Consider the following 27469-nt stretch of genomic DNA (forward strand, 5'->3'; position numbering starts at 1 on the left):
TGACCCAAGATCCGGAAGATTTCTGTTTAACATAGACTTCAGCTAGGCTACACTGTGATTATGGTTTCGACCTTATATTGCTTCTGTTTATATTCCAAATCTGGGAAGGTGCATTGCGGGAACTGGATGTGTTCTGTGCAACGTGAAATTGGATGCTTCATCCAGTTTAGGATTTTGATTTGGTTCTTAGGCATTTTGATTTTTCAATTGTAGCATGCTTGATATATGGTCAATTGACAGCTGATATATCTGTTGCTACTGGTGATTATATATATATATATATATATATATATATATATATATATATATATATATATATATATATATATATATATATATATATATCTGATGTATATATGTATGCATGTATGTATGTATGTATGTATGTATTATTCATCTTTCTAGTTTACATGTCTGTTTGGGAGATATTTTTAAATTCTGGGCATGCTTCTAGAGTGTTTTGAAACTAATTTCCAATGAACATTTTGTGGAAATGATGTTGAAATTAGGCTTATGAGTGAGCATTAATTTCTCCATGAGATGCCACTTTACGTGGTGTGTGTTAGATTTGTTTCATCCCCTTTATTTATGTTGCAATACATGCTTGCTGAAATCCTTCATCATATGCTATGGTTTCATCTCCCACAGGATAACAAGTTGTTCTTTGTCATTATCGTCTTTCAAACAATTCTCGCCTTCATCCCTAATCTAGAAATATCTGAAGACTACTACTCTTTTTTATTAGCGTTGAATGTCATAGTTTATCATGCGTCCTAAATCAAGGTTTGAGTGATTGTGATGTGCCTTTGATGGTGAATTAATCATTTAAGGGACACTTTTTTTCTTTTAACTTTCACCTGTTTGCAGGTGATGTTTTTTTTATTAAATAAAATTGGGTATTTTTCTTGTTAATTAAAGAGAGAAACGTGGTGCAAATTGTTACTAGTTTAGGATTTCAAGATATGTTAATGTTATGATCAAAATAGACAAGTTTGTGCAAACTGAAATTATAGATGTTTTGGACTTCATCTAGTGGGAAGGCATGGTTAGAGTGAAGCGAGTGGCAAGAATATCGTGTGATGTTGGTGTACTGAAAATAGAATATGCATCTTGGATAAAAATAAAAAAAAAAAGACAATTAGTACTATCCAAAACCAGAAGGAGAGTCCGAGGTTGGAATTCTGGGGTTAAGAAGGTAAAATATGAAATGTTTTGTTGTTAAAGATATAAAAAGTAAGATATGATGCTTGAACGTCTATATCTTATTACTATTATTATTATTATTATTATTATTTTATAAAGGGTAAGTGGCAGTGATGGGAAAAAGATTAGGTAAGGATAGCTGAGCGAAGAATAACGGGAGCTTATCCAACTAGGTTGTGGAAAAGATTAGGATAGCTGACCGAACAAGTTGACGATGACAGAAAGCAAGGAATGTGTTACGCCACCAACTCTTATATTACGTCTTATATTTGGACTCTATAACTAACACGAATTTTATATTTAAAATTTATTTAATTTTATTTATCCTGGTATCATCGGTTGTATCGATAAAAAAACATAACATGCGATGAATTTTTTTTTTATTTTTAGCGTATGGGATGTTTAAATTATTTTTTATCGATAAAATTATTAAAAATAAAAAAATATTAAAATTATCTTTTTATCTATCATTTTTATGTCAATCCAAAATATTTTTCATCAATATAATTTACGATATTAAAACAAATAAAATTATTTATTTTTATTTTTAAAATTATAAAATTTGAATATAATTTTTTTAAATACAGAGATCATCGTACAAATAGGATCAAAGTACAATAACACATAATTAGCCCACCAACTAATTTGAATACTGCTCAGTAACATTCCTCGTTACTTGTTTGAATGTGTGTGTTCTTCGTTGATCGAGAAAACATAACTTAGCTGCAACCATGTGGGCAGTTCGCAGTTGACATAAAGGCGACAACAGCAGCTACTCAGGACCCGTGACTGCCTCAATAACATGCCACGTGTACATCCTCAAAATATACTTGGATGGACTACTGGGCATCTGCGGTTGAATGAACACAAGGAGAGAGCAGCTACATCAAAATTTCATAAGACACTTAGCAATGGCAATAGAATCACACTTACTTCCTAAACAAGAGAAAGAGAGAGAGAGAAAAGCCTCGAGGGCTCCAACCGCCAGCATGAAAACAAAGTGCACACCCCTCGCTCGCACATCTGATGATTTTTATTTACACGAGAACAAAAAAAAGGGTACGGGCAGATAATGATTCTATTCAAAATAAAATAACAACGTACAAAAGGAACATAATTCTTTACAAAAAACGAAAAAAAAAGACTTAACAGCTGAGTATCTGCAATGTTTTAACTTAAAAGAAGAAAATAACCTTGGTTTCCTGCTCCATTAGCCTTTTTATTTTGTTGATCTGCTTCTGGCTACTAAGCTATGCAAACAGGAGCTTTTATTCTTGTTCTAATCTGCATGCAAAATCAAGTTAGCATGGCTGACGAGGTCCTGTCTGGTACACGAAAATTATATTTCTCGTACACCCTCTCACGATTTTCCGACCACCAAGCTTCTGCTTGTTGCTCACCGAACCTTCTCCGACTACAAAAGAATTCCCATAATTAGAAATCAGCTCTCAAGAGATGGTCAATTCAATATCCCTACCTGTCAGGAGTACAAACAGTAACCTAAACTCTACGGTGAGATGAAGATACAGAAAAATAAAGCGTCCACATGAAATGTATCAGAACAAGTGGCAAATAGCTCTGCATTACCTGAAGCGCACCCTCTTCAAGTCTCTTGTTCCATCTCGAAGGGTCACCAGGGTTATGTAAACACCAGGTTCAAATTGTTCTATCCATTCTGCTTCAACATCATTACTCAATTCGCTGGGGCTCCTAACCGCTGAAACAGCATCATCATGACTTTGAGAAGATGCAATAGTCCTGCTATCGATATCCTTGAGTCTAGTGCTAGATGCCCACATTTCTCCTTGGCCTGCATTTTGTGGGTTCAAATTCTGTTCCATCTTGGCGTTTACAATCTTCGGGGTTGGAGGTGCGCTTGTCTCATTAGGTCGATAAATCTCTCTGACCGAAGTGTTGCCACCTGAATTTTCATTTATCTGACCCAAGTAGCCAGTTCTGGAAGGAGCCATGTTAGCAATATTGCCAGCATCATTTATAAACAAGTGTTCTCCACTTGAACCGATGTGCTGAATAGCATGTGATTCGACACCATTTGGCAGGTGCATTGGTATTGTTGTGTTGGTACCATAAGTTCCATGAGGAAGTCGTTCTGCCATTTCTTTCAGCTACAAAGGAAACCAAGAGAGAATAGGTGATCAAATTAAAAGCTGAAAAATAATAGGATAGTTTGAGCTTTATTTTAACGAAACAAATATCCTCACAGTTTCAAATGATAGCGTAAAAAGAAAATGTCAGCATGATCTAATTGGTAAGTTCTATTTGGTATCATTATGCCATGTAGAAGCCAGGCATGCAGCTTTATAATATAAATGAGATTATCTGGCATAATCTCATGTGTGTTGGAATCGCATAGGCATGCATAACTATTCCTCTCGAGAACAATATTGTATGCAAGCCACTCACAACAAGTGAGCTAGATTAGAACATGATACTGTACTATAAATTTCATTATGCCATGTATAAGCCAGGCATGCAGCTTCATAAGATAAATTTCACTAGTGTTATCTGGCATAATCTCATGTGTCTTGGAATCGCATAGGCACGCGTAGATATATTCCTCTTGAGAACAATATTGTATCCAAGCCACTCACAAGTGAGCTAGATTAGAACATGATACTGTACCATAAATCTATAAGGGAGTATAAGAAGACTTCACTGATGACTCTAGATAAAGCAAAATCCAGAATGTCTTGGATCACTGATTCAATGAAGAAAGAGCATACATTTACTTGGTTAAATTTACAATTCTCTTAGTTCATAACACATTATTTGGTGTAATCTTTTATTTTGTTAATACTTAAGAACAATACAAGTCCTTTCCCGAGAAAAAGGATACAACACAGAAATACTCTACAATAAAAGTACCTTCCAGAGAAAAGTGTATGATAAGGCTCTCTGACTAAGAATATTATTAATCTTTATCTCATCCAAAATGATCCATTCGATGAATCACATTTTTTTTTTCCTCTACTTAAATATATTCAGAAGAAAAAGATCGGAATCTATCTTGAAGAATTTAGTTCAAGTTGAAAAATACAGGAACTGAACAACACTTGGTTCTGGTTGTGGTTTTCTTTTGTGAGAAAAAAATCTGAACCAGATGAAATAGAATATTATATATCTAAATATTATATGTGAACAAATTGAAACATGGCATACTTTGTCCTGAAAAATGACGTGTAATATGGTCAATCATGTTTAATGTCTAAAAATGTATAATATTTTATTTTACTATGAGGAGGTGAGTTCGTTAGGATTAGTGGTGCAAGGAGAGGTATTTTACTATGTCTAAAAAACTATATTGAATCTCTCTCTCTCTCTCTCTCTCTCTCTCTCTCTCTCTCTCTCTCTCTGTTACCATTAACCCCCAAGCCGCTTACGATGTGGGGCATGCCATTGCCACTTGCTCATTGTCTGCCACCATGGCCCTCTACCTATTCTCATCATCTTCTTCTCTTTCTCTTCTCCTCCTCTCTTACTTCTTGGTACCATGGCACATATTGTCATACCATGTGTCGGTATGCCAATACACACGTGAGACTTTAAACCCTAGTCTTGCATAGCACTACAGTAGGAAAGGATCCATGCAAACAATACCAAATAGTTGGGTATTATGCCTTGTTGTCATTGTAATACAATATAATCCATACAAATATCATCTGAAGTAACAACGCATGTTTAGGAGTTATGACAATTGGAATTTGATTAAAGAAAGCAGCGAATCCAATAGTCTTTGTCTAGTTTTTGTTTTTTGTTTTTTACTATCAAGTTGATTTGGTTTTGTCAAGTTCTACAGATTATATATGTTTTATTTGTTTTTGAAACCAAACCAAACTGAATTCTATGCGTCCGAATTTGCTGGTGCATGCAAACAATTGCTGCTCTAGGGTGGATGGTAATTTTAGGCAGCAAAGCACATCCCACATGACTCATTTCTTGTTGGTACTTTGTACTGGTGGACCTAGATCAACGTGTTGCGTCAAGTGAAGTTGGTCCATAGCAAGGTTCGTCATACCGCAACATACCGTTCAGTATGAGCGGTATATTTCTACGATGCAGCTTGTACTGAGCACCGGGAGTGGTGTCAATGGTTTCACTCTAGATCCATCTCTTGGGGAATTCATACTGACCCATCCAAATATTAAGGTTTTCTGAATCTAATTTAATTGCTGATATATCAGAAGAAACTTTTATTTCTGTCATACCGCAACATACCGTTCAGTATGGACGGTACATTGATATGTCCCATCATACTGTATGTTGGTATGTCAGTATAACTCAATACGTATTGTACCGACAACCGGTTAGTACACTGGTACGGACCGATAAAGTTAACCATGGTCCGCAGGATGGGTTTTGTTAAAACCAACATTTTAGACTGTATGACTGGTAGACCAAGCAGTATACTGAACCATACTGCTTTGTATTGTTGAATGTTAAAACCAACGGATGTTTCAATTCTGATTCTTGATCAGTATGAATGTATCAGTCCTACTGGTGGTTAAAACCTTGGTCATAACCAGTTTTATTACTTTAGAAATAAATGAGCCAACAAATACCAAATGAGTAATCTTTCCTTCTGTAGAAGTTAGGTAGGTAGAAATTTTAAATGAGGCTTCTTAGAAGGTGAATCATACATTACAGTTATCAGCTCAAGGGGCTCATAGGGGTTCCTCGATTATCATAATCCTTATGGAGCATCTAATTAAAGAAAGGCATATTGGGTTCAACTGGAATGACCTTGCAGTTTAAACTGTTTAACCATAAATTAGCATAGCCTTGCTGCTGCATTTTGCAGATAGCTACTCTTGTTGAGGATTTTAAACATAAAGAACCAAGTTAGCTAATGAAGGAAATTTCAATGGAAAGTTCACCTGTGCAGTTAGTGATTTTATAACTTCTTTGGCAGCTTTGGATTTTGTTGATTCCTCAGCAGCAACTGTCATGGCTTCTTTTGCTTTCTTTTCAGCCTTCTGCAACTCAAAGTCTTGGCGTTCACATCGTTGTCGTAGACTATCAACCTAGTTAGCATGCATCAAAATATGTAAGCAATTGGCAGGTAAATGATGCTCTAAATTATAAGGGAATGATATACCTCAGAACGTAATTTTAGAAGTTCTTGGTTAAGAAGATCATTTGTTTTCTTCAAACTATCAGAAATGTTTTTGGTAAAAGAAAGACCAGACGTTGTGGGAGTAGGTGTTGTGGAGCGTGGAGGACTCGATTTTCTTGAAAAAGGTGAAACAGCTCTGGAGCGATTTGCAGAGTTAGCTCCTGTTGTTTGGACAGGTTTAGAAACTGCTTGAAGCATATCAATTCCACCAGGGAAAGCAAGACTCTTCAGCGGTGAAACTGAAGAACCTTTAGGATTTTGAGTCATATACATAAAATTGGTATTCTTCCCATTCTTGGCAGTCTTTATATCCAAACTCTTGATCAACTCCAAATTTCTGGATAGAGAAGCCTTGGGTAAGGTATCCACTTTATCAAACTTGTCTTTGCTTTCAGTGGAAATCCAGGGTTTAGCATTTTTCTTGTTATTAACTCCACCAGGCTCCAATCCACTATTCAGTTTCACATAACATGAATCACATACACGATAAGGTTTTCCAGGATTAGGAGATAGTGCTGCTCTCAAGGCCTTTCTTGAACTGCATTGATGACAGTGTACAAGCCCACAGTTGTAGCAATTGTGCTTCTTTCTAGTGAATCCAAATGCCTGTCTACATGCTGAGCACTGGGATTGCTCTGCACCAGATATCCACTTATGCTGGCATATGGCAGCTGTGAAGTTTGACCCACAAGATATTTGTTTGACTGGTCTATCTTTTAAAGCTTCAACAAGTGTAGGTGTTTTACGATCTTCAAAGTCGCCGTGGCCCAATCTTCCATTGGCTCCTTTTCCCCATGTATAAACTTCTCCTCTGGTTGTCAAAACTGCAATGTGATATGAACCACAAGCAACCTCTCCCACAGGTTCGCCAGCAAGTTTGTCTTCGACCATGCATGGAAGCTTTCCATCAGAGCGGGGATTACCAAGTTGACCATATACATTACTTCCCATGGTAAAAACCTGTCCTGAAGTGGTCAACCCAATTGTGAGGCTATGGCCACAAGCCAACCTGTGAAAATTGTAATCAATCAATGAAGGCACGCAGGTAGGTTTAAGTCGTGCTACCTTATCACCATGGCCAAGGCGATACTTGTCCCCATCACCCCAAGTGAATAGTTTTCCAGATGAAGCACTAGACTGTGTCACCATAACCTCAACAACAGCAGCAGTGTGCCAAACCCCACATGAAACAGCAATTGTCTTCAAACCCGCCAATGATTCCACTTCCCTTGGGTATAATACAGTTTCTCTGTTTCCATGCCCTAATACACCAAATGTTCCATCACCAAATGTAAATAACTGCCCAGCTGTAGTGACTATAGCTGTGTGCCAAACACCACAAGAAACGTAAGAAACCTGAAGCCCTTCTAAAGGTCCTGAAACTCTTTTAGGCATCCAATGACTCACATTTGTCCCATGACCAAGAAGCCCTGCATTATGTGCGCCATCTCCCCAAGTATAGAGTTCACCGGTTGCCGTGACAGCACAGGTATGGAACTCCCCACAAGCAACATAATCAACATTGAAGGTAGACAGAGATTCAAGTAAACGAGGGTGAATAATATCCATGCCAACTCCATGACCAAGTCGTCCTCCAGATTCTTCACCCCATGTGAATAATTCTCCCTGTCTGGTAACAAGAGCCGCATGTCTAACACCGCAAGCTACATGATGCACATCCAAAACTACATTAGATTCTATTGGCTTGGGTAGGAGGATGTCAGACCTTGCACTGGAGGGACTGCTATTTTTATCAGCACTAATCCTGGTGGAAGTATCACAAATGACTTCACCCCACACATAAACATCACCAGCAGCATCAAAGTCATCCTGTGCAGAACCATGACTAGATGTGCTAGGGACACTAGAAATACTGACCCTAAAACCATCTGAAGAAACTCCTTTGACATGCATATTTGTCGCATCTGATATATCTGAGGTAACAGAGTACTCAAAAGAGAGATTTTTTGGTATGCTACTTGAAGTTAGCCTGCTCTCGGAGGAATCTAAAGTGGAGCCAATAGACTGGTCACTTATACTGTTTGATGCAGATCCTCGACTATCCTGAAATCAATTTCCATGTAACAAAAGTATGAGGAACATAATGCAAATAAAATATACAGAAGAAATACAATAAAAGAGATGAAAGAAACTGCAGTACAGACCAAATCAACCAAACCATAGTACGGTCTTTTGAAGCATCAACAATATACTAAAATTTTTAGCAAGAATGGAGCATAGGAAAAAAATCCAGCCTGCCGCAATATTTTAAAGCATTGGAATCATTTGCGTGATGGCTGTTGTTTCTCAGAGAGACAAACTAACTTGCAAATCGATGAACACATAATGCCACCAAAAAAAATTCCAAATATGACAGACAAGTATCTGCAGGAGAAAAAATTCCAGGTATAAAGCACATGATGCAACCAACAAAAATGGAGAAATGTTGATTGAATAGGTCATGTCAAACTGCTCCCATAATGATATTTTTTTCAACCCACTAATTCAAGCATGAGTATAACATTATCTAAATAAAATAATGGATCTAAAAGCCCAGGTCCAAGCAGCTACCACATTAACATTCTTATGAAACTAAAGTTCTTCCAAAGGCAGAAGCAAATTCCTCGACTGTTAAATGTGGCCTGTGAATGACTCTAAACCAGTTTTGTGTTTTCCGTTTGCAATTTTCAAGTTAGAATCCTTCTATAATGGGAACTTAAGAAGAAAATAACACACTAAAATGTATACATTCTGAATATATCAACTCTAATACCAACATTACTTCTCCGAAGGGCAGAATAACATTACTCATGTTCGAAGTGAAAGAGGTTAATATATAATAAGAGTGTTTCTCTCTATATACAAGTACATTGGTGTGCCAGATCTAAGATGTTACCCACAAGGTAATGACATGAAGTTCACATACATTCGCATGATACATGGGATTCAAATGCATAATTTGGTGGAAGTATTATTATCGTGTCAATCAAGGTTTGTAATTTCGTACTGTGTGTGTGTGTGTGTATAAGTTAAAAAATAAAAAAAGGGGCGACGTCGCGTCGTTTCTTCTTCCCGAGTGGGGTGAAGAAAACCTCGAAGCCTCGACAACGTCACCGAGGTTTCTTCTCCCCACACCAATGCTTCTTCTCCCCGCGCAAATTAGGAGAAGTAGCCGACGACGGCAAGGCCTCGTCGCCTCAGATGAGGAGGAGGCAACATCTCATTTGCGGTGTCCGACGAGGGCAGGAGGCGATGGATCGGGATCGTCGAGGGAGAGCGGAACCAGATCTTCAGGGTCTCCTTTTTCTTCTCCCTCTTCTTCCTTCTCCCTCGGCTAATACCGCCCGATAGCGAGCGACAACGGTCGAAATCGATCGTCACCGACCAATTTCGAGTGATAACGGGGAGGAAACAACCCCAATCGACGGTACCACCCAGTAGTGGGCGGTCCGCGTACTGATCTATTGGCGGACCGGTACATACCGCCCGGTATAGGCGGTATCATTCGAAATTAGAAACCCTGATGTCAATGTCAACACATCACATGATTTTCTATTTACAATATGTTTATATTAAGAATCACACCGCAGGTAATTGCTGCGAAGAATAACAATGGTTGTCGTAAATCTTTAATCATACAAACTTGTAGAATTAGGGTACACTATTTACTGGTTACGCAATCTCAAGGAGGGAATCAAACTTTAATTGTACCTATTGGTGGTGATAGATATTTATCAGTTTGACCAATTTGACCAAGGTATAGGCTGTTGTACCAAGGTATAGGTTGGTACCAGTCAGTTATGTATACCACTCACCATAATGGCAAAGCCTTGATCTCAAGTATAAGAAAAACATTAACTGGCTGGTTTTTGAAAATTATTCTTACTTTCAAGCGGTTGAACGGATTATAAACTATGCATACAGGAAATTGCCAAAAATCACCAGCATTAATTAATGTAAAACATGAGGTGTCAAGTTTAAGAAAATATATCTTGACAGTTTCTAGTCTATATATAATCCATGGTCTTGTTCCAATTTGCATAAAGTTGACTTATGACTCAAAATATAAGCCAGATAAGTGAAAATTCTTGACCTATTTTTACAGATATGTTAAACCATTTCAATTCCAGATCGAGTAAAACGATAAAATACGGGGAATCTGAGTGAAACAGAAAGCCAATTAAAGTTTAGCAGAACAAAGAAAAGAACCGACTGCTACAAAACCTAACCTCATGCAATGGATGCTTCAGAGGAGCATCAACCTCAGTTTATAACATTAAGCACCTCAAACAAGTAAATTATGATTACCTATGTCAAGTAATCATGGCATATTCCTATTACATTGAGACATTTTAATTTAAACAAAACATGGTTACCAAAATATATTTGCTCAAGGCTATTCATGATGGAAGACAAGGAAAAAATATTTTGATGGTTTCGGTAAACATGTACATCAGTATTAAGTCCTCCATTGTTCCATCCATCTATTTTGGAGCGTCCATATTGCCCGGTGGAAATCAATGCTTTGAGGCCTGAAAACCAAACCTCTGCCTCAACTTTATCCTTGCATATCTTGTTAAAAGTAAAGAGGGTCAAATTGTCAGGAAAAATAAGAACAAAGAACATACGACGAAACAAACGCTAGGAATGAATTTGATATACTAACCAAATCGAGAGACCTTTTTCCATCATTGTAGATAAGTGAAAAGGACAAGTAGTCCCTATCAGGGCGTAGATATCGTTGAAAAACAGGCTGAAGAAAGACAACTAGTCAGATAAATATAAACATTTTATCAAATTGCAAATAAGAAGCAGAATTCAGGTTGTAGAAACCAATAATATGATGTTAAAAAACATTGCGTGATCTCACAGTTCTTTGCCCTGGTACAATTCTCAAAACAGAAGCTAACTTCAGAGTTCTTTCTCCACCACCAGAAAACCAAATCAAAGTTGATTCATCCTGCATTAAAATCCAAAAAATCATTAGCAATTAGGTGCTCAACTGTTCGTTCATAATAAATCATTTAATTTCCCAGCACATATTTTTAGCATGAAGTTCAAATAACAAGATCTTAGAAACACACCAAAAAAAGAAAAGGATTCTACCATCAAGGGATGACAAAAATGAGTCACAGCCATTCTATGAGTCTGCTATAATGGACACCCATTCATAGCTAGTCTAATATGGGCATATGTGTCGCATCTCAGATTTATAAAAATATAATAAATTAGTATTTTATTATTCATAATTTACAGAAGATACTCCTTTTTCTTTTAATCCTTGAATTCAAATTCCTATCTTTACAATAGCGAACATTTTATTAACTAGAGAAATGATCACATCTTCTTGGTGGGGCCATAAGTGACGAAAAAGTCTCTTCCACCCAAGCCTCAGATCTATTATAAAGTAGTAGATTACTCTAAAAATAAATAAAAGATAAAAACATATCAGCAAGCACATATACTAATAGGAACATCTGAAAAATCATTAAAATAATCTTCAATATTCGTGAAATATATACCAATATCAATAATTTAATATGAAATGATAATATATCAATTCATTATAAAACTTATGCATAAAAAAAACAATGATAATTTTTATGTAATAAATAAAATCATACATCAACCACATGCAACATATACATAATAGTTAGATAACAAAGACGTACATCACATTTGATTGTGCACTCTCCCAATAGCGGATGGAGAGACATACTCCACAGGATGAATTCCTCCCAATGGCGGATGAAGAAAACTCATATCGCAATCCCAACAACGGATGGAGTGGTATCTCTCACCCGCTCAAGTGGGGATGCATTCCTCTCAACAGTGAATGAAGGAACCATCTAACCATCATGCTTGACGGCCCGCTAATCCCCGAAGGGAATCGTCCTACCTGCCCTCGGTAGGGATACATAAACAACCATGATAATTCATTTATATTCATCCATTCATTCACATATGCATCCAACAAATAGTATAATAAGATATTATAAGAGACCATGCTTGATGTATGATCTGATAGACTATGTTCATTAGTGGCTCCTCACTATGATGGACCCGTAGCTCTTTTCACAGGTTACACTTTCAATGTGGACCACTAGCATAGTCACACATATACTACATTGTAACAATCATATCAATATCATAAACTTAAGAAAGTAGGAAACCAATAATCATTTCCAAATGACATTTTTAGATAAAACCTTTAAGTTCATCAAATCATAAAAATATTAGATATCAATCTCTTAATAGTCCTCAATTAACTAAAACCCTAATTGGAATAGCCCAATTGCCCAAATCGAATTGACCCACTTGAGTCGTAGGTGAGTCACGTGCACCGCACATGCCTATCCCAAGTAATTGGTCGTGTTGAGGTACAACGGGCTAGATAGAGGAGCGATGATATGTCTAGTGTCAATCGCATAGCTGGGCGGGCCTAACTTCACAGACTGGGCTTAGCCTCACTCACAAGTTGGGCTGAGCCTTACCACTAAACTAGGTCATGCTTGGCTCGTGGGTTGGATTATGCCTCGACACATGAGTTAAGGTCGTATCTAACTATACGGACTAGGTCATACTTCGCCACATAAGTTGGACCATGTGTAGCCACATGGGTTGGGTCGTACCTTACCACATGGGCTAGCTTCTACCTGGCTACATGGGCTAGGTCGTACATAGCCACATGGGCTGAGTCATGCTTGGTCACATAGATTAGATTGTACCTTGCCATATGGGTTGAATCATACTTGACCACATGGGCTCGGTCGTACATGACCACATGATTAACCTGACTCAAGTCAGACCCCAATTAGACTCCTCTTATCAAATTAGATTTTAATCTTTTAAATTATTAAAAAGTAACTAAAATCCATAAATTAAAGAATTTAAATTCATGATCTTAAATTTAAAATTAATTAAATCATAGAAATTCACACATAATTCTTGAAACATAAATATATCTAATTAAATAAATTAAAATGATTATGTTAATCGAAAAAAATCAATAATTAAATCAATCTTAAAATTCACTAAGCTTAAGAGACCATTATAAGTCAAATAATCATTCTAAAATCACAAATCAATTATCATTATTTATTGATCATAAATTTTCGAAATTGAAACATTATTATGCATCATAAAATTATAATAATCCTAATATCAAGATTTCAAAAAATAAATCAAGGTTGACTAAAACAGAATAGAGGATCCTACTTCTCCTTGGCTATCCTTTCCTTGGAATCATCTCCTTGGGAAATTCTCTTCTCAATCCTCTAATTGTCAAGCTCAGTGAGGAATAAGAGAAGAGGAGCCTCCTTTATATAGGAAAAGATGCGATCTCCCTGAAAGATAAGTTAATATTTAATTTTATTTTTAATTTATTTTTATTTTGCTTTCAAACACAAAGATAGAAATATAATATTCATTTTTTATGATTCACACACAAAAATGAAATATAAACTATTTACTTCTCAAAAATCACATCACTCGTTAGGAAATAAATCAATTAATAATTTAATTGATTGACAGATTTTCTAACTTGTCCACATGGTTAAGGAAATCAATTTTCATCATTTCCTTAACCATAGTACAAAAACAAGAAAGTTAATAATTTAAATAAAGAAATACATTATTTATAGTAATTAATTTACGTTAAGGGAAAAATTATCGTTAATTACATTTCTTCCTCACTTAACAAAAATTTAGCTCCCAAATTTGATATGAAAAATTATATTAAATTATTAATCAATATAGTTAGCACTAAAAATAATAAATCAAAAGATAAATCTAAATCAACTTGAAAAATATTTAGATTAAATATACCACTCGAAAAGTTTAAGTCAAAAAAAGTGTTTTTTTTGTACATTTTTCTTTTTTTCATCATAAAATATATGAGAAATTGAAGAAACTCATTCAATAAATTTGGTTTTAGATTACCCATAACAAACATATCAAATTCTATATCCAATAAATCATTAGAATTTTTAAATTTTAAAAATTAATTGGTTGTCAACATAACATATAAGTTGAGGTGTAACTCAACAAACAAAAGCAATTAAAAGGATAATAATTTATATATTATATGTGTCAAAGAAATAACATTATATTTAATTCTTATTAGATATCGTCATTGCATTAGACAAATAATATCCGATAATTAATTTGACATTAAATCAAAACTCCATTCAAATTAATTATTCGTACAATTAAGTTTAAATATCAATACATAATCAAATTTATTCAACTACAAAGGCATATATATTATTAATGTAAAAAAAAATTCTACAAACCATCTTAAGACATGTCAAATCTAATCTCAATTTTAAGAATAATATATGGTAACAAAAGTTATAAAAGTAAATACTTTTCAATTTATATATTTTTAAAAGACCCTACAAAATTTTTGTACTTCAAATTTATCAAAACTTTTACATCTAAGAGAATAATTGATACTTAGTATGATCTTCAGTTAGTAAAACTAGATATATTAACCATAAGTATTCATAACAATATAAGACAAAAATAAAAAAGATAATCAATCATCGACTCTAAAGAAACTACACAATAAGTAACAAATATAATCTTATAATTTTTTTTATTGAATTTATCATATTCATAATTATAGACAAAAATAATATTCCGATACAAAGGGTAACAAAAGTAATATGTCAAACTATAATATAAATTATGTAAAACTTCATTCATCTATAATCTACTTTAAATTTATAACGAAATTATATCAATGAATTTTAGGTCCCAAACATGAATAAGATATGGTCGAACTAAGAAATGCTACAAGACTCATGCAATAAACTTAATTTATTTATTTTTTATAAAATAAAAGTCTAACTATTTCATAGTGAACATAAGCATCGTATAATATGTGCATCTTCATGAATAATTAAGTCAATTGATATTTATTTATTTATTACAAATATATCTAAAAAATACATTCTATAATTAAATTAACAATTCTTTTCTACTTTTCAAAAAATGGATAAGAGTGTTAAAGCAAAATTATATTCAAAATGTAAAATTTTACGAGAGTTTCTAAGACAAAACATTACAACACTTATTGTAATTTAAAGAAAATATACTAAAATTTTGGCCTTTTACTCGATAATCTCAATTTAAGTCATTGAATAAGATTCTCTTTGAGTAACATCTTTAATTAATCATTCTCTTATAAAAAAAATAAATCATATTTGGTATAATAAAATGATCATAATATCTTAAAATCAAGCTTTAGTTGCATTACTGTGTAATCCCCAAAATCTAAATATCAAAAACTAATTGGGTCATCTAATATTCTAGTCCTAGGATCCCATATTCCAACAAGTCTTAAAAAACATTACTCTAATACCATTAAATTATCGCATCCCATATTTATAAAAAAATAATAAATCAATTATAGAAGACACTCCTTTTTTTTATCCTTGAATTCAATTTCCTATCTTTACAATAGTAAATATTTTATTAACTAGAAAAAGGACCACATTTTGGTAAGGCCACAAGTGACGAAAAAGTCTCTTCCATCCAGGCCTCAGATATATTACAGAGTAGTAGATTACTCTAAAAATAAATATAAGATAAAAACATATTAGCAACCACATATGCTGATAGGAATCTTTAAAAAATCATTAAAATAATCTTAAATATTTGTGAAACATGTACAAATATCAATAATTTAATATGAAATGATAATATATCAATTAATTATAAAACTTATGCAAAAAAAAATAATGACAATTCTTATGTAATAAACAAAGTCATACATCAACCACATACAACATATACATAATAGTCACATAACAAAGACGTACACCATACCCGATGATGCACTCTCCCAACAGCAGATGGAGAAGCAAACTTTACTGGATGGATTCCTCCCAAATATTTTACGAAAGACACACCAAAAGCAAATATCTATTACAGATATCCACCGGTCCAGAATATCAAAAACATAGTGTGACAACATTCTGAACTAATTTCCTCACAAAATCAGATCTTGTTAACATATAATGGATAGAGTATGTAGAGAACATTCTATGGCAGCTTCAAGAGAAGCTGATTGATAGTGAACTTACATTGGATAATCTGAACGGGCAAAACTTTGGCTTCCCTTTTCGACCATATTTAAGCAATTGAGCACCTTTCTTCAGAGCAATCAGTGCCTAAAAAGTGAAACTGTCAGTATAAGGTACCCAGAAAGAAAAAAACACCCAGCAAGTGAGACAAACTTGCCAACCAGCAAAAGGTGAAAACATAAAATTGTCATAAATTCTAATAAAAAAAAGGTGTATGATTCCATATTTCACTTCAAACCAATCTTCAAAAAAGAAATGCTGAACCATTCGTAATCAGAGTAAGGGAAACTTTTAAGCAACCATAGATTTTCTATCGGTCACTTTTAGACAAATTTTACTAGCTACAGTAGGTGATAATCTTCTTCTTAACTATGTATAAAAGTTGTTTTCAAGTCTAGTGGCTCAAACTCCATATCATGTATTGTCCATTATGCAAGCATGTTTGACTACAAGTAACTTAATCTAGTTTTGAAGCTGATGTTGACAATCTTATCTATGCTTTTAGCCTTCAACTGCTAATTCTATCTTCCGCACCCTTAGTCCCTTGCTTATCCATTTCTTGGGATGTCAAACTCTTTATTCCATATTGTTGGTATCTTCAATGAACTATAAACTTTGTAGGATTTTTCATGTTTCCGTCATATCTCTAATCAACTATAAATTGGTACTCCATTTATACCTGGTTCCACATTCGTTTTGCTAATTTTGACTTACAAAGAATCCTTGACAATTACTGCAAAACATTTCGTGGAGAAAAGGCAGATGTGAGAAGACACTGTCCGGTCACTTTTCCTTCTCTTCTTTACCCACATGGATCTTCTACCACAACATTAAGTCACTCATTGTTATTCTATGCCCTCCAGTACACCATCCATATGGCATATTGAAATGAATGTGTGCTGAACAAATTCTTCATTCATAATTGCAAACATGAGTACCAAATAAAATGCGACTAAAGTCATTCAGTTAGCTCCTATTCCTTCCTTTAATGTAACTAATTAAAGGGAAATCCATATGCCTTGGTAACCATGTGGGAGAAAAAACATCTAACTTATATCAGTAATCTTATTATTTTATATTTAACCAATGATCCAACAATAAAGATCTCCAACTACCGTATGAGTTCTACCCAAGCTGTCAGATTCTCCACACACACACACACACACACGCACACACACACCCAAAAAGTGAAAATTAATGGACAAGTTTATGAGTGCCAATTATTTTGTACATGACTATTCAGCCCTGAATCAGATGTACCACCTTGTGAGAAATCATTTCTTGTGTTGTGCAAATAAGTGAGTGGAAATTTCCTTGAGGTGAAATTAGAGCAGACAATACGTATTCATTAGGCGGTTCTCTGCTCATAGTTTCTCTTACATTTCTGAGTTCCATTATCAACTATACATATTACATTGCCTGCCTAGCCATATCGGTAGCCGATACCAGTTGGAAGGTAGAGTTCCTAACCATAGTGAAATCCATATTGCACCAATAAACCATTACTTGGTACCGTCACACCAAATTCCGTAACCAAGATTACCATCGTTCTCACACCAGAATCACTACAATCACAATAGTTTCTGAACCACTATCTCTGCCAAAAACTAAATGCAATTTCCTCCGAACCCCATCGCTGGCCAAAACTTACAATCATATCCTCTTTGGCAGCGCAAAACTCTTTCACACATCGCAATCCGAATTCTTGGACATTCGGAAGCACTACACGGCCATTGCATCCGTGAACTACCACAGCACTTCTTGGAAGTCTTGAAGCCCTTGAACCAGAACCAAACAGAGACGAAGAGCTACATCCTCCAAGGGTTTACAAGAAATTCCCACGACGCTCAAGGTTTCAAGCAAGCATTGGCAAGAGATATTACGGTCATCCCAAGATTTTAAAGGTCTAAACAGAAACAGGAGAAAAATCAAAGGAGAACGTCAAGAAGTCCGATACCTTGTCGATGTCTCGGTCGGCGTTCGCAGAGCCAAGGAGATCTGCCATTCCATGAGAGAGCCGCGGATCCTCTTCGAGTTCCGGGCGTCATCCATGGCAGATCCTTCCTCGGACTCTCATCGATCTCAGGGCAAGGAGAGAGCGCTCTCTCTCTCTCTCTCTAAACCCTACAATTATCCTCCTGGATCGGGAGAGATCAAGAACGAGAGAGAGAGAGACAGAGCGTCGACTTCACGGTGGGGGGCCTTAAATAGGAGCGAAGGGGTGGTGCGTGACCGCCTCGCCCGGTGCTCTGAGAAGAGGAAGCCGAAGGGCGGGGCGGTGGCGACACCGCGGCCGGGGTCGAAGAAGGAAGGGTGAAGAGGGAAGGCGGGGGTGATCGGAGGAAGAAATCTAGAGGCGTAGGACCGGAACCATAAAAGTACGAGTCAAAGGAGAAGACATTTGTATTGCCACCCCCGGGAGAAGGGTAAATGTTTGTCCTGCGAGGGTGGTCAGCGTCACCGCGGTGGTCGTAAGCAATCATTGACTGGGCGGGTGAAGAATTAGAAGTGGTTGTTGACCGGAAAGCTATCCGATTTGTTCAAAGAAAATGAAGAGCCAAAATAAATAAATTAATAAATTATTATAAAGTTCCTCTCACTAAATTATAAGTTCGACTATAGTTCATAGTCGATTTTTCCAAGGTAGAGCTCAATGCATCATTCTCTTAAAAAAAGAATGTTGAGAATTCCAATGTAGAACAAAAATATGTTCATCCAACCATAGTTTGGAAATAGCATATTTATCCCTTCAAATCATATATATTTCAGATATTTCTCATCATTCATTTGGCTCTATTAATATAAAGAAAATATATATTACTATTTTAAAACATATTTTATATTTTTTTTTGTATTTTTTATTGTGGCAACGGTGAAATAACGAGATTAATACATTCACAAAATTCTTTAGCTTTTAGACACGAAGTGGATGACATCTTTAAAGCTCATATTGTGCGACCATCATCTTCACACTATCATTTAAGTAATGAATACTCAAAGATGGTGGCGGAAGACCGTGGCAATGTTGATAACTCTCAAAAGGTAATCAATCCCTCCGTTCCTTACACCTCAATCGTCTGCTTTTTGTGCGTGGTTCCCACCATCTCTATCTTGGATATGAACTATGACATTAAATTAGGTTCCTACTATCCCTCTATGATCATCTCGAAACATAGAATACGAATCATCTAGTAATGATTCGATTGGAAGTTAGAGTGGATTCAATCACATGGTATTCTCTCCAAGATAAAGTGATCATAGATCCCAAAATAATAGGGCAATTGATGGGAAGAAGAGAGGATTTCTTTATTGGGGTTTACTAATGTTAATCTTTTCAAGTTTAACTGCATTTGTGTATGCAAACAAAATAAATTGGCAAGTGGGTGATAAAGTCTTATGCCAGTCAGATTTAAGAAAAGCACTTCATTCTCTGTGCATAAAGTACTTTAAATCTGCTGTAAGAATAAACATGCAATGGTTATGAATCCAAGAAAATTCTTAAGCTCTATGGGAAAATATACTGCACAGTTTATATGAGTGTCATTCTTAGGTTAAGAAGTGGAGCCTCAAGGTAACTGTTATATAAATAAATTCTAAATTTATTTTTCCAAAGTTGGATCAAGAACATGTAAGAATTTGTATTCAACCTTTTAATCTATGTTTTCACAGATGGATGTCAATCCAAACTCATCCAGAAGCAAAATGTTGGTGTTTCATGGTCCTGATGAGGAATGAACTTGGTGCAAATATTCATTGGCCTGGGGAATACTTATAAATTGATCTAAGTGGAGTCCATGGCCAGGCAAGAGAAAGCATATTACCTTGTTGCTGAAGAAGTTGGTGGCGCCTAGGTTTCCTGGTAAAACATCTTGTTCATGTCCCTCCTGTCTTGATAGAAGATTCCCACCTTAGCTGATACAAAATGTTGGCTGTTAAGAGATGAAATCATGTAAAGCAATGCTAGTTGATGAAAATAACAACAGAGTGAGACTAGATCACTCTGCATTCCATTTCTCCTGGATATACCTGCTCTCAGAACAACACTAAAACATCAAAATAAATTTATAATGACAATTCCAATGACAAAATGCTACAATGTGGATGACAAATTGTACACACCAGTTCCTTCATTTGCTGGTGATGACATGGTCTCCCATGAAGGCTGTTCAGGTAGTAAAAACTGGAGCTTTCAAGGGATTTTCCTAATCTTCACCACCACAACAAAGATGACTAGTAATATCAAATTGAAATAGCCACCAGAAACTTGTAGACCACTCTCTGAAGTGGTTCACATGTTTGAACTTGGACTTGCAATCTTATAATATAGTATAACACATTTCCAAATAAATTATTAATCTCATGCCTGATGCTCCATGAAGCAAGAAAATAAGTGTGTATAATACACTTTTTGTACTGAACAGAAAGCTATAAGCAATCAATTTAGCTTCAAAAGAAAGGCAGGTTCATGAAGTCCAGACTAAAAATCTTCTGATTGAAAGCAGCCTCCTTAAAACTAAGGCATCTGTATTTGCCTAATTCTAGAAAAGGATTTAAATATCTAGAAGTCTTAACTCAACCACAATGAGGCTTCATCTGTATGAGTGTATGATATGTTTCCACCTTCTCAATCCCTGTGAAAATAGAAAGCTAGCAAAAAGATAGATAGCACAGCATGGTACAAGACTCCACTAGTACACAAACATTCAAGATTTTTATATGCTCTTGTTCAACAAAGACAGTTTCCTTGGGAAATTATCCCTCTGTTCACGTGAGATTCAGCACCTGAGTAAGATGTTCAAAGTCAACCACCTGAAAATGCTTGTTGCGTGCAGATGATGAATCAAGGGTTGTCGAGCATACCAAAACAACAAAACTTCACTAGAAATATAGATATGGCAACCAAGTGATGTTTACAAATGTCCTAATTTAGCGGCACAAGCAGCAGTGCCAGAGAGCTTTCGTTTTCTCCTTTCTGCAGGACCTCACAAGAGATCATGATTAAGTGATACATAGGAAACTCAAAGTCATAAACTATAGGAACAAAAAAATTCAAACATTACTTTCTTCATTCATCAATATCATATGTTATAAATTATTACATAGCTGTGAGTGACACCTTCTGGAGGGTTTCAGCAAATGCTGATGGAACACATAAAAATCATATGAATATTCTTTTTCAAGATCTCGGCTCCCATAAATACAACCTTTCAAGCTCTAACTGTCAACTGACTTGAACAATGTGAATGCTTTGGTCACTCTTAAAAGACTTGAGCCAAATTGTCATACAACATCAAAACAAGGTTCACAAAAGCAAGATGAAAAAGGAGGTTTTCAGTACACAAGGCAAAAGGCAACCAACCACTTCCGCATCCCTCTGCCAATAGCTCCTGATGCAAATGCTAAATTATCCATCTTGTTTGTCTATGTTCATTATGTTATCTCCACAGTGCTATTTGTTAAAAGTATGAAATATAGTATAACGAAGCGAACACTGCTACAGAAGTCAGAGCTTGTCAATTTGAACCCTATTATTAAACATAAAAGAAATATTAGTTACATTATCTGCACACAAACAAGTCAAGCAGGTTATGAAGGCCAAAGGAAAGCAGAATATCAAAAGTAAACAGATGTTACCTGTTTACCACTCTTTAATTTTATCAGGAATGAAATATTTAATTATATCTATTTTCTCAGAAGGTTATATACAAGAGAGAATGGAGCATAAAAGTCCATCAAATTATTATCCTTGATTACTTTAATGTGCCCAAAGACACGATTGACAAATTAAAAGAAAAAAACACATTGATTCCATAAGCCTAATATTGTCACCACTATTAAATGGTTGTCCAAGGCCATAAATAATGACATCATAAACAAACAATTACTGTTGTATTGCCGCATGTGGGCATCAGTCCCTTTTTGCCACATTGTGATTTTCTATTTTGCTGGAGGGCATGCACCGAGCTGCCAGCAGGTACAAAAAATTGGCTGGCTGATATTTTTTTGGCAAGGTATGTGTCAAATCATGCCACTCGAGATGAATGGGTTGGCATGGAGTGTGCTGGTACCTTTCTAACATGGCTCTTCAGAACCATACCAATCAATGGAAAATCATTTGTCACAATCAAGAAGCCATAGTAGAATCCATAAGCAACCAGAAGACCGAAGATAATATTATTTTCTTACACAATTTTAAGAATTACATGCTCAACTACAGTTTCAAAGATATTTATGAGACAACCACATACATCTTAGCAATCATGTTTTGACTTAGTTAACTCATGCAAATGAACTACAGAAAGGATTCCTTTCTCTCTGGCAAAAAGGTTGATTTGTTCTCGAGTTTATATGAACCCTGTACTAACTACTAAGTACAGATGATTGGGCAAACCAAAGTAACTTCACGGAGAAATTTGCAAGAAGCATTTTGCAGTAAACAAATCCAAGATACTTTCTGTACTTAAAGAAGAGAATAACATGATCCGCTGAGATTGATTACACCGTGCTGCAGGATTAGCCATGACTCATTTGATCTCATGAATTGCGATTAAAGAAATTGGCACTGTTTATACAGAAGGTAAATATTTAGTTGATCATTTTTATGCCTAAATTCCACCAGATGAAGCTGTTGAAATTGCAGCTATAAAATCTTCAAACCAAGGTCTAATCTTTTCCAGTACACCTCCATGATGTCTGGTAACTAGCCTTGTAGCTACCATTGGCAAGTTAAGCAATTCCCTGATGCCAAGTGCCAACATAAACAATAAAGTGTAGAAAAGGGGCAGTATCTGTCCCACATGATCTTGTGCCGATTTAATCTAAAAGTAAACCATAGCAAATGTGTTTCTTACATTACCAAGCCAGGTCGAGACAACTTAGATACCATGTATGAACAAGATTGGTATGATAACTTATGCCTCAAAATTGAGTATAGCCTCACGGCTCATATTGCACACCAACACCCAAAAGGCAATATGATGGCGAACACTAAACTTTATTAGTGGTAATTACAACCTGAGATGAACTAATAGTTTGTCAACCCTTTATTAGTTGCAAGGACGCCAACAAAATCCCCACCTAGCGCTAAGGAGTCGTGAGTATAGATCAGTATTTGCCTTGGTCAGCTATGCAAAATGAAACACAGAACTCAAATCATAAATCATACAAAATTATGAATTTTACATACAATATAGGTAGAAGAGCTCACCAGTTCCTTGACTTGTTCAAGGTGTTGCGGTGAACCCGGCATCGAAGATGAAACCTCTGTACATGGCTTCAGGGTACCCTGGAATACCCTCCACCCAACTCCATAGACCACCCCCACTCTTTCCAACCTCCTCCTCCTCCCACAGTGCCAGTTTTCCTTTCACTCTCTTCCCTGAGAACCAAACTTTCCCATCTCCACCAAAGACCTTCACCTTATTATTACCACCAGCTGCCGCCACTGATGGCCCGGAGGCGCCGCCTCCGAAGCACCGGTACATCTCCGGCGGCATCTTCCCCGCATCATCCCATTCCATCGTCGCCAGATCCAGCCTTAGGATCAGGACCGTCGAGCACGGTGCGTCCACCGCAAACGACGACCTCAGCCCTCCGATCAGCAGGAGCCGGCACCCACCTGCCCCGGCGAGTAGCCGCGGCCGCTTGAAGATATCAAACACGTTCCCCCACTCCTGCTGTTCGAGCGGGGCCCAGCCGCGGACTCCGCCGAGGTCGCCGAAGCGGCAGGAGAAAAGCTTCCACTGGCTCCGCCAGGGGGTGCCCACATCGCAGAGAGCGAAGACGGAGTCGGCCATCAGGATCGGGCTCCGGGGCTTGGAGGGGAGGCTGAGGGGAAACTTGAGCCATCGGTCAGGGCTCGGGGCGTAGGAGAGGGCGGCTAGCTCGGTGACGACGAGGACGGCGCCGTCGGGTCCGGCGAGGACGGTACCGTGGCGAGACCAGGCGGAGCCGAGCGGGGGGAGCAGTCGGTGGAATCCGGTGAGGGGATTGCAGACGGCGAGAGACTTGGTATGGTTCCTGGCGAAGGTGGCCACGGCGGAGGCGGAAGAAGGGGCAGCGTCGACCCACAGGTACAGGAGGGAGGGGGAGGCGGTGACGGGAGAAAAGGACGGGAAGGGGAGGAATGACAGCGGGAGGCGGATCCAGCGGTGGAAGGAAGGGTCGAGGGCGTGGAGGGAAGGGTGGGGGGATGCGGCGGCGCGGGGGTGGCGGAGGGCGAGGAGGCGGAGAGGGGGGAGAGAGGCGAGGAAGGGAGTGGAGGAGAGGGCATCGCGAAAGGTGCGGCAGACGGGGCGACAGGCGAGGACCTCGCAGAGGGAGAGGCGGCCAAGGACGTTGTGGAGCACGTCCTGAGGGAGGAGCTGGATCGGGCTCGCCAGCGGCAGAGCACCCAGTCCCGCCACCTCCACCGACGCCTCTGAGTCGGCGGCCGCGTGGGTCTCGCGCATCTTGTCGCCGCCGGCTCCGGTAGGCGGAGGAGAGACCGAGACGGGGGCGGCGGAAAAGAGAGAAAGAGGTCAAAAGTAGTCGGTAAGACCATTTCAAGGGCAGTGGACAGACGTCATAATATCAGTATTGCCATTGGCTTGCCAAAGCAGCTGGACCGGGTCACCCTTGAAAACTTCCAGGGTGTCGTCAGCCCGTATTACCAGAGCGACCTCATCGGCTGAGAGGGGCACTGATTGGGCTCTTCCTTGCCGGTCTCGGGCAAGACAGGCAACACGGTCTCCATCTCGCCTACAACGGCGTAACTGCGTGGAGGCCCACCGTCCCAGTCAAGGGTGCGGATCACAACATGGTGGTATCATAAACCCTGGTTGAAGTCAGACGCCAAATCCTGATGTAGGCAGACCTCTCACCCTGAGTGCATCACCTTGCGAGAATGATCGCATTCCAACACCGCGTGGACTCCAAATGGCTGAGTTATTGATGACAAAGCCATTAGCACCCTAATAATATCATTAAAGCTTCTTTACATATGAAGATTGAATGGTAATCCGTAGAGACAAAGTCAAGACTATTAATATTTGATGATATAAAGGAGTACAAATCTTATCTATCTTTAAACACGAATCAATCTTATCTCGTTCGTTGACTTGAGCTTTTAGATGAATTGACAGCCGATTTATCACCACAAACAGCAAATATCGATCACTTTTTAATAGTGGGTATCGATGAATCAAAGTGGAAGGTGGGTCAAAGCAAGTTTATTGCTTACACTTGGTGGTACGAAGAACCTTATGAAAAATATATAGCATTGATGGGATATATATACCAACCACCATCATGTTGGAAAAGGCCTAAGCAAGAAAAGGTTTGCTACTTTCAAGACTTTCTTCACAAAGTTGGAAAGGTTTACAAGTTAAGATCGGAAAGAAAGCCGCAAGTCAGTTTTAGTTTATTCAGTGGATGTTGATTCAGTATTAATCAGGATTCTTTTCCCTTTTTTTTTTTTGCTTTTGTCATATCGTGATATCATCAACTAATTGTTCATGAAGGATATTTTTGATAAAATACCTCTAAAATATAAGTAAAATATTTTAGAGATTTTACTAGGCCTACTAATCCTCTGTTTATGTATAGGGATGTATTGAAGAGTTAACCTTTGAGTGTCATTACTTTCACAATGTATATCAGAAGGTGGGGTGTCATGACGTTTGGCCTACTCAATCGACCATGTGCTTAAGTGCTGGTCATCTAGCATTAAGGTATCGATTGTTCGACATCAAGGTATCAATCACCTAGTATCGAGGTGTTGGCCATCTAAAATTGGAGTGTCATTCATCTAGCATCAACTTGTCATAGCAATGATCCATAGATTGTCTTATTCTTTAACTTATTTCTTTCTTTTTTTTATTTTTTTATTCTCCTTTAGTAGATGAGCCATGGTGATTAAGGACTCTTATGCTTCATAAATCATTGTCACCACGATGTGATGAAATCGCATAAGAAGACAAGTTGGAGGGAGGACAATAATATGCAAAAGTTGAAAAGAAAATGAGTCTAACTTGCTCGCTATGATGATGTGTTTGTATATGTCTACCATGAGATCTTTAGTAGGCCTCACGTACAAATCTTTCATCGGCTCTCGGTGCAACGTGCTTTGGTTCCATTAGGTAGTCTCCCATAGAACCTCCTAAGACTAACTTGTCTCAGTTATATTCCAAGAGGGGTGAATATACCCTTGTCTCTTTTGGGCCACCATACTATCAATTCACAATAGTTCTGAGTTTCACTACATGGTCAGAATCTTGAATATATTTATCAATGGTAGGTCATAAGTTCCAAAGAGCTCGCTCCTATTGATTATTTCATAGGCGAGGACTATGGGGGTTATTGTTATTGTGGTCATCAATCTTCTCACTAATTCCCCTTTGAGTGAGAGGATTCAATTGCTTTGGGAGACTCCCCTTTGGTTAAGGTGGGAGGAGCCTAATCTATTACTAAGGGTGCATCATATCCTTGTCACGAGGACATTGACAAAAACCCTAATTAGTGCTTGTGTATCAGAGTCATTCTCTCCCCCTCAAACATCTTAAGGTGTACAATACAAAGATTAGATGAGACATAAATCTTCATGGTCAAGTGGCTTTGCTACTGGCTAACCTCCTCCTCCTAGTGTGCCTTTACCAAAAAGTGTGACACTACGATCTTAGTCTTTATTTTTCACCTAGCATTGTCTTGAATAATGTCGCCATAGATATCCATATATGTAAATAAATAAAGTTAGCCAATAAAACTACTAAAATATAAATAGAGGAATGGGAGTACCAATAACTTATTGTAAGATGTACGACTAAGACATGTCTCAATAAGTCATTGTTCGCTCATATGAAGGATGATGATGGATTAGAAAAGAAAAAGAATAATTTAGCATAATTATTCTTTTTTTTAACTCATGAAACCTCAGTGCGATATTAAAAAACTCCTAGGTGGCCAATTAAAGTTGGTCAGGCACTCATTCTTTTGAGAAATAAAAAGAATCTCCTCTTTCAACCTTCGTTAGATGTTAGAGCCCCTTGTACTTTGCAACCAAAGT

General features: G+C 37.3%; 2 protein-coding genes across 9 annotated transcripts; both read right to left on the reverse strand.

Moving 5' to 3' along the window:
• Nucleotides 1-1764: 1764 nt before the first annotated feature.
• LOC135582414 (PH, RCC1 and FYVE domains-containing protein 1-like) lies at nucleotides 1765-18825 on the reverse strand. 5 transcript variants are annotated; one of them, XR_010489191.1, is made up of 11 exons: nucleotides 18386-18825; nucleotides 16429-16515; nucleotides 11208-11297; nucleotides 11004-11090; nucleotides 10790-10909; nucleotides 6320-8401; nucleotides 6099-6245; nucleotides 2791-3329; nucleotides 2397-2617; nucleotides 2137-2226; nucleotides 1765-2053 (listed from the first exon to the last, which is right to left on the reverse strand). XR_010489191.1 is itself a non-coding variant. In XM_009413667.3 (9 exons), the coding sequence occupies exons 1-9, from the start codon at nucleotides 18431-18433 to the stop codon at nucleotides 2500-2502; spliced, it is 3318 nt and encodes a 1105-aa protein (XP_009411942.2). In that variant the 5' UTR covers nucleotides 18434-18825; the 3' UTR covers nucleotides 2254-2499. The 5 variants fall into 5 exon arrangements, 2 of the variants coding, with proteins under 2 accessions (XP_009411942.2, XP_018685930.2); XR_010489189.1 differs by lacking the exon at nucleotides 2137-2226; XR_010489190.1 differs by lacking the exon at nucleotides 2137-2226 and having other exon boundaries at nucleotides 1765-2084.
• Nucleotides 18826-20006: 1181 nt separating this feature from the next.
• LOC135582423 (SKP1-interacting partner 15-like) lies at nucleotides 20007-24974 on the reverse strand. 4 transcript variants are annotated; one of them, XM_065120215.1, is made up of 2 exons: nucleotides 23636-24974; nucleotides 20007-20340 (listed from the first exon to the last, which is right to left on the reverse strand). In XM_065120215.1, the coding sequence occupies exon 1, from the start codon at nucleotides 24876-24878 to the stop codon at nucleotides 23652-23654; it is 1227 nt and encodes a 408-aa protein (XP_064976287.1). In that variant the 5' UTR covers nucleotides 24879-24974; the 3' UTR covers nucleotides 20007-20340; nucleotides 23636-23651. The 4 variants fall into 4 exon arrangements, with proteins under 4 accessions (XP_064976287.1, XP_064976285.1, XP_064976283.1 ...); XM_065120213.1 differs by lacking the exon at nucleotides 20007-20340 and adding an exon at nucleotides 21477-21815 and having other exon boundaries at nucleotides 23636-24973; XM_065120211.1 differs by lacking the exon at nucleotides 20007-20340 and adding an exon at nucleotides 21477-21953 and having other exon boundaries at nucleotides 23636-24971.
• Nucleotides 24975-27469: the final 2495 nt, after the last annotated feature.

Source organism: Musa acuminata, chromosome BXJ2-8 (assembly GCF_036884655.1).
Source record: "Musa acuminata AAA Group cultivar baxijiao chromosome BXJ2-8, Cavendish_Baxijiao_AAA, whole genome shotgun sequence".
In the NCBI taxonomy this organism is placed as follows: Eukaryota; Viridiplantae; Streptophyta; class Magnoliopsida; order Zingiberales; family Musaceae; genus Musa; species Musa acuminata.

What these genes read in the sequence shown, in the direction of transcription:
- LOC135582414 (XM_009413667.3), bottom strand. Translation starts at nt 18,433, where the DNA reads ATGGCAGATCTCCTTGGCTCTGCGAACGCCGACCGAGACATCGACAAG. An exon ending in ATGGAGGACTTAATACTGAT is followed by an intron (nt 8,402 to 10,789) that starts GTACATGTTTAC and finishes AATTGATTTCAG; the next exon opens with GATAGTCGAGGATCTGCATC. An exon ending in TAAAATCACTAACTGCACAG is followed by an intron (nt 3,330 to 6,098) that starts GTGAACTTTCCA and finishes TTTCCTTTGTAG; the next exon opens with CTGAAAGAAATGGCAGAACG.
- LOC135582423 (XM_065120215.1), bottom strand. Translation starts at nt 24,878, where the DNA reads ATGCGCGAGACCCACGCGGCCGCCGACTCAGAGGCGTCGGTGGAGGTG.